This window comes from Cydia strobilella, chromosome Z (genome assembly GCF_947568885.1).
Source record: "Cydia strobilella chromosome Z, ilCydStro3.1, whole genome shotgun sequence".
In the NCBI taxonomy this organism is placed as follows: Eukaryota; Metazoa; Arthropoda; class Insecta; order Lepidoptera; family Tortricidae; genus Cydia; species Cydia strobilella.
The window spans coordinates 48,544,466-48,551,579 of NC_086068.1; the positions used below are offsets into that span (position 1 = coordinate 48,544,466).

At 37.4% G+C, this 7,114-nt stretch overlaps 1 protein-coding gene across 1 annotated transcript; it reads left to right on the plus strand.

Moving 5' to 3' along the window:
- The first annotated feature begins 445 nt into the window (after window positions 1-445).
- On the plus strand, window positions 446-4,897 carry LOC134754651 (large ribosomal subunit protein eL30). The gene is made up of 4 exons (XM_063690993.1): window positions 446-538; window positions 625-669; window positions 1,002-1,147; window positions 4,698-4,897. Exons 2-4 carry the CDS (start codon window positions 649-651, stop codon window positions 4,870-4,872), a joined length of 342 nt encoding a protein of 113 aa, XP_063547063.1. The 5' UTR covers window positions 446-538; window positions 625-648; the 3' UTR covers window positions 4,873-4,897.
- The last annotated feature ends 2,217 nt before the right edge of the window (window positions 4,898-7,114 follow it).

Genomic DNA, 7,114 nt, shown 5'->3' on the forward strand with positions numbered 1-7,114 from the left:
GCCAAGTGCGAGTCGGACTCGCGCACCTAGGGTTCCGTACTTTTTAGTATTTGTTGTTATAGCGGCAACAGAAATATCACCTGTGAAAATCACGGTTCATTAGATACAGTCTGGTGACAGACAGATTGACGGATAGACGGACAGCGGAGTCTTAGTAATAGGGTCCCGTTTTTACCCTTTGGGTACGGAACCCTAACAAACCTGATCGATTAATACGTGTAATAAAAATTTGTCACCTGACCTATAATAAACCTTCAAATAAAATTCCATCAACTATTTTGTGAACAACGGCAGACTCGTAACTAAATAACAAACAACGGTGTATTTTACTATATATATATATTAAGACACCATATTATTTTTAAGTTCCTTTTTTAAGTGAAATTTTAGCATTTTTTTTATAGCATATTTCTAAAAAGTAGCATTTTTTGGCATATTCTAGACATTAGACTAGCAGTTTTTTCAAAATCCGAGTTGGCAACACTGTTCTTTTTCTTTCTTTCATTCTTTCTTTGGCTGACTGAGCGCTCGTATAGGCGTACGTTCTATCATTTTTCTCATTTTGTGAAATATATTCTGTAAGGGTTACAACGAGTGTAATAACTATATTGGTCATTATTTCAGCGTTCGTTGTTATCCATCAACACAATGGTTGCCGCTAAGAAACAGGTAAGTTAAACACGTGTTCCCTTCTTTTATAGGACTTTGCTTGGTTATCTGGATTTCTATCTTGAATAATGTCTTTTAAAGTCCTAGATTAATAGCGTAACATGATAGGCTCGCTTATTTAATAATTCGCGACGCTGAGATGTTGCGTACACTGATTATCCACGTAGTATTTTTTGAGGTTAAGTCACACCATTTGCATGACCAGTAAGTAGCCAGCAAGTTGTAGCGTTCATTTTATAGTGAATCTCATTATAATTTTTGTTTATATCAGGCTCTGGTGAGGTACTGATATGTAATATTTATACATTTAAAACCTAAACTTTGTTTTACAGAAAAAGACCATCGAGTCTATCAACTCGCGCTTGGCGCTTGTTATGAAGTCTGGCAAATACTGCCTTGGCTACAAGCAGACCCTGAAGACTCTGCGACAGGGAAAGGCGAAGCTGGTGATCATTGCGAAGAATGCCCCTCCTCTAAGGTGAGACTACTGAGAAGTAGAGTTTCCCACATGGATAGTTATAGGGAACTGTGTTGTCTCAAGTTTTTACACAGGATTACATTGAAATTAATTATAACCAATTCTTTGTAATCTCAATTTGCACTAACTACAACCTGTGTTTGAGCTTACTTGACGACCATATGGAGTCTTTCAAAGACAAAGAAGTATGGATTCCCTATTAGTGAATAGGTAAAACATTCCTAATACATGATGTTACTTAAGGCAATAAATAGCCTATACTTCTTATGTTTTCTAGAACATAATTACTGTGTGTAAGTAATTGATAGTTGGAATATTTTGCTAATTCATGAGTTATAAGGGAAACCTATGGAGTAGTCTTTGAAAAGTTGCAGCTCCACATTAACAGGTGAGATAGTGTTGTTGTCAGTGTCAGTGTGTGGTATATAGTGGGATGGATAAGTATTCACTCTATACTTTAATCACAAATACTTATCTATTTCATTGTTAACATTCTGCTTTAACACCTTGACTCTCACCAATTTGATATTGGATCGCTCAATAAAATTCTAAATTTAAACTTCACTCTTTATGGATGGCAATGTCCTGGGAGTTGAGGGATTAATGTTTCATAAACCGTAAGCTGCAAACTCCACAAGAGGAGCAAGTATAGAGTGGAGATGACTACACAACTTTTTTACTGCCTATGTTTTTGCAGCTTTGTAATTAATGTAGTTATCACACTGATGCTAATATTGCTAATTCACATGTCACTCCAGTGTATGAGTGTAACAGTGCTATTTGTGTATACATATAGCAATATCCTGCACACTGGAGCGATGTGCGAATTTGAGTGGACGCTCTAGTTGGGCGTGCGGCGTGCATGTTAAACAAATGCAAACGTATAGGAGAGGCCTAAGTGCACGCTGCTCAAATCACTTGTGAGCCCGACGCCGCGCAGCACGCCCCGCCGAACGCTCCGCTTAGGCCTCCACTCAGGCTTACACTAAGTGTAGGCAAAGAGGATATAATAAGATAGAGCGGTACTGTCATAGTAAATTTTGTAACCACTGTAAATTCACTGCCATCTATCGAAACACTTTAAAACAAAAAATGAAGATTTATAAAAATATGTTAAAAGGTATTTAAATATGGATAAATGATTTTTTTATTTGCATTAATTATTTTTATATGATTTTGACCCATGTTCTTTAACGGATATTCGTTAAAATTATAAATAACAAACGAAACTGTCAACGCCCTCTATACGAGAGTAGGCCAAAGCTAGTGGCGCCATCTGATCGAGAATCAAATTTTCGTGATTTTCGAGGCATGTTTTTTCCTTAGACTGTATCCATCTATTACGGAGGTATATCTATCTTTGGTGTAGGTATATTAATATTGTCTTCGGTTACCGCGATAGTTACTCGTGGAATAAAACTATGAAATAGGGTCATGCATTAATTACGTCACACGAATTTCTAGATTTTTTTTACCCCTCCCCCACCCATTTCAACGAAATCTGCAAATCGAATTAAGTATTATTAATATTGTATCAAAATATTTTTGACAAAAAAATATTGAAAATTGTATCAAAATATTTTTGACAAAAGAAATATTGAAAATTATAACCCAAAACTGATTAGGAAAGAGAATTGAATGAATAAAAACGATTATCGTTTCAAAAAGCTGTTATTTCAATGTACAGCGAATTAAATAATTTAAATAAATTTTCGGTTTCTGATGGTTAAAGTGACGTCACAAAGTTTGTGACCCCCCCTCCCCTTTGTCACAACATGTCACATTTTTTTGACACCCTCGTTCCCCCTAAACTTGTGACGTAATTAATGGATGACCCCAAACGGATTATATCGCGTATTTTGAATTTATAATACATCCCGACGTTTCGACCCCTTTACAGCGTTCGTGATCAACAGGTGACTGAGGAAAAACTACAAAGTGCAAAAATACTTACATACAAAAATAATGAACTTTAGGCTGGTTGTACATGCAAAATCGGTTCATAAGGCTAGAAAATAGTTATACAATACAAACTATTTTCAAGTAAAGATATATACGCGATAAAGCTACGCCGGCTCCGACCCTACAACGTTGGGATGTATTATAAATTCAATATACGCGATATAATCCGTTTTCAGTTGTATTCATGTAGGTATATTCTTAGTAAATAAACAATACGTTCTAATATACAAAAAGGTATTTTACAGTACATATGGTGCTACTTTACCGCACTAGTGCGATAATAAGCACATTACGCAACTATGTCGAAAATTTAAACGGCCATATGTACTGTAAAACTTTGTACGATACATGTGCGAATAGGTAATTCGATACTCGTGTTGATTTAAAACACTCCCTTCGGTCGTATTTTAATTTATCGCCACTCGTTGCGAATTTCCTATTTTTCGCACTTGTATCGTAATGTACTATTAACGTTTAAATGGGTAATTTTTTTCAACCTGTTTAATTTTGCATATATTTTTTGGCACTTTTTTTAACGCATTCACTGCCAGGGGGCGTGGCCTAGGAACAAACTTGTATGACGGTGAACGCACATGTGCGTTGGGGGCAGTGAATGTGTTAAACGACGTAACATTTATTGAGCTATATCTATTGTTTACCATGATTAATCAAAGACGGACAAAGATTTACCACAATTATGAATAAGGAGTAAAAAAAACCGATAAATAAAGCTTGAAATCCCCCAAACTTCTATGCATTTGACATTTTGAAAGACCTCCATCTACACTATCGCCCCTAGCGGCGAAATTTAACGCGATAGCCCTCATTAGTTTAATAGTTCTCATTAAAATTCTTTTTCTTACCAAAATTGAGAAATAGGTACCTGGGTGTTTCTTGCAGTGAAAGTTGCATTGCGATAATTTTGTGAAATAGTTGTGCAACAAGAGAGGAAAGTTGGTTTTTCTTGCGAGTGTTTATTTTGAGTCCCGAGAAAGCGAAAGATTCTATGATTCTAAGTTAGATTCTTGAGCGTAGCGAGGGTCTCTAAAACACGAGATGTAAAATACCTCACATAGTTTTTCACCTCAGTAGTGAGAACATATTAAAGGTTAAAATGTATTTCGAATTACACAGAGAAACAAAAATTACAATAAAAGTATGAAGTGGCAGTTCATGGCCTTCACTAAATTAAAAAGCTACTTTGTTTCACTCCCTGGAGTGAGGAAAGTCGCACTTTCCTCACTCCAGGGAGTGACGAAAGTAGGCTTGTTCGAGCTGCTGAGGTGAAAACAATATTTACAGCTTATTTTTTTGAGTTGATAAAATATTGATATTTTCATAAATTGCCAACCAGGTGTATAATTTGTGCTAAGTGACAGGAACAGTCTTGCGCAGAGGCCTGACAGAAAAAATGTAGGTGTATAATTTGTGCTAAGTGACAGGAACAGTCTTGCGCAGAGGCCTGACAGAAAAAATGTTAAGCCATATACACTTTGCCAATTTGATTTTATGGCCAAAATCACCTTTGTTGTCTGCACCATTCCATTACTCATTAGCAGTCTGCTCATAGTAGGTATTTTACTTTCAGAAAATCGGAGATCGAGTACTATGCCTACTTAGCGAAAACCGGCGTCCACCACTACAGTGGCAACAATATTGAGTTGGGCACCGCCTGCGGCAAGTACTACCGTGTGTGCACGCTGGCCATCACCGATCCCGGTGACTCGGACATCATCACCACTCTGCCGGAAGCCACTGCGTAGTTTTAAAATAAATTTATAAGCAAAATATTGTTTTTTATTATGATTTACAATCCATAACTCCCGCGGGAACAATATGTGACGTCCTATGGCTAAAGGTGCCTTATGGCGGTTATAGTTATGCATATCCCAGTAATCTACAATAAATAAGCTGTGTAGTTACGGGTTACGGAGATATAATTATTGTGTTGGATTGTAACGAAGCTTTGCATATACAATGACATGAGGTATATCTACGTGTAATTAGTTTATATAGCTCCAGTTTATAAAACAAACGACATACGGAAAAAACAAGTTTTGTATGAAAAACTTAAATACATATTATGTTGTATTGTGGTATCTGAAGTTACATAAACTAAAGGCCTTAACACACCGCGACCTTGGAGCAGTTCTAAAGGGCCCTCCACACTCATGTGCGAATCACGGCGCGAAGCCGCGAACGCGCATGAGTGTGGAGGGCTTACAGCTTGGCAAAAAAGAACCGTGATAGCTATTATCTAGTTGAAATTTTCACAGATGATTTATTTCTGTTGCCGCTATACGCTATAAATCTTTAAGTGGGTCTTCCATACAACAAGCGTGATTTTTTTGCGTAATGGTACGCAGGGGTAACGAAGGGTTCCGCTTCGTGCGCGAGTCCGACTCTCACTTAGCCGGTTTTTTATGACCAAAATGATCTTTTGAGTGTGAAAAGTGGGGTGGTGAAACGATTTAAATTAATTTGGGATGGTCTACATTTAGTTGAAAATGATACCAAACATGTGTGAGCCAAAACTTAAACAGTATGAACCGCAGGAATTCAGTTTCGACGAAGAACCTTATTCCCCCCACACCCCATTTCACATTTTTAAAAGATGATTGTTAAGATAAAAACTGTCTTAAATGTCCTGTCTCGGGACTCAAAATATCTCTATACCACAACTAAATCGGTTCAGCAGTTTAAGCGTGAAGAGGAGTTAAAAAAAAGGCATTTGTTTTTACTTCGGAATGGTGTCAATGCAGGGACCGGCCCGCTATCCCTTATCGGGGTTTTATAAGGGTATTGCATAAGGCAACCTTTTGAACGCCAAGCATTGACGTAACTCGACGTGACACCGCAATGAAGCAAAATAAAACCTTAGAGAACAATAGTGATTACAAAACAGGATATCGATATTTTCACTGATTTCGTTTTTGACATACTTAGATTAGAAGAACCACTACACAGGTGTTTTACAATATAATATTAGATAATTCTGGCTTTTAGCTCTACTAAAAACCTTTAAATAACGTATTTAAATATCAAAATGTACTTGTAACTTCCACTCAAATCTCTCAATAATGCCACATCACTACTTGGTGGTGACGTCAGGCATCGGACGTGAAGTGCCGTCATGGGCGCACGGAACACTGATAAGCGCGCGTTACTCAGAGATGTGCAAACCCGCTGTCGATTATTATTACCTACTACCTAGTCGGCTCATAAGTTCTGTCATATACATAGTATCAAATAAAATCAAAAGTTTAAGTTTATTCCGTATAATTTGTACAGCGTTTGAAAGCTTATAAACTAGAGAATCTAAATGTATAACATTTATTCAAAATGACCGCCATAATTATCTACACAGGCTTGAAGTCTTCGTGGCCAGTCGTCAATGGATTCACGCACCACTTTCATGTCGATATTGGCCACTGCCGTAGCAAGAGATTTTTTCAGCGAGTCTAGATTTGCATGAGGTTTTGAGCACACCTTTTCCTCTAAATACTGCCATATTTTATAGTCTAAAGGATTAAGATCTGGGCTAGAGGAGGGCCAATCTTCATGCCGTATCAAGTCGATTTTATTGGAGGCGAGCCAGGCTTGTGTAGACTTTGCCTTATGGGCTGGAGCAGAGTCCTGCTGGAAAACCCAATGCTGGTTTAGAAACATCGTATGGGATAGTGGTTTCACAATATTAGTCAACACCGTGTCTTGGTACACTTTGGCACTAGTTTTTACTCCTTTCTCACAAAAATGCATACTAGTGACGCCCGCATAAGAAACTCCCAGCCAAACCATCACAGATGAAGGGTGATGACCTCTTTGAATACGGGGAATGCTATTAGACGCTTCTTTACTATTGCGAGCGTACACTCTATCATTTTGTTTATTACAGTTTTCTTCTATGTCAAAAATTTTCTCGTCCGAAAACAGTATACAACGGTGCTTATTTTTAGCGTACTTCTTCAATAAAGCTTTAGATCTTTTAAGCCTTAAAGCTTTAAG

Excerpts from the sequence above, each read along its gene's own strand:
- LOC134754651 (XM_063690993.1), top strand. The coding sequence starts at position 649 with ATGGTTGCCGCTAAGAAACAG. Across the intron at positions 670-1,001 it reads TGGTTGCCGCTAAGAAACAG|AAAAAGACCATCGAGTCTAT; the intron begins GTAAGTTAAACA and ends TTTGTTTTACAG. Across the intron at positions 1,148-4,697 it reads AAGAATGCCCCTCCTCTAAG|AAAATCGGAGATCGAGTACT; the intron begins GTGAGACTACTG and ends TTTTACTTTCAG.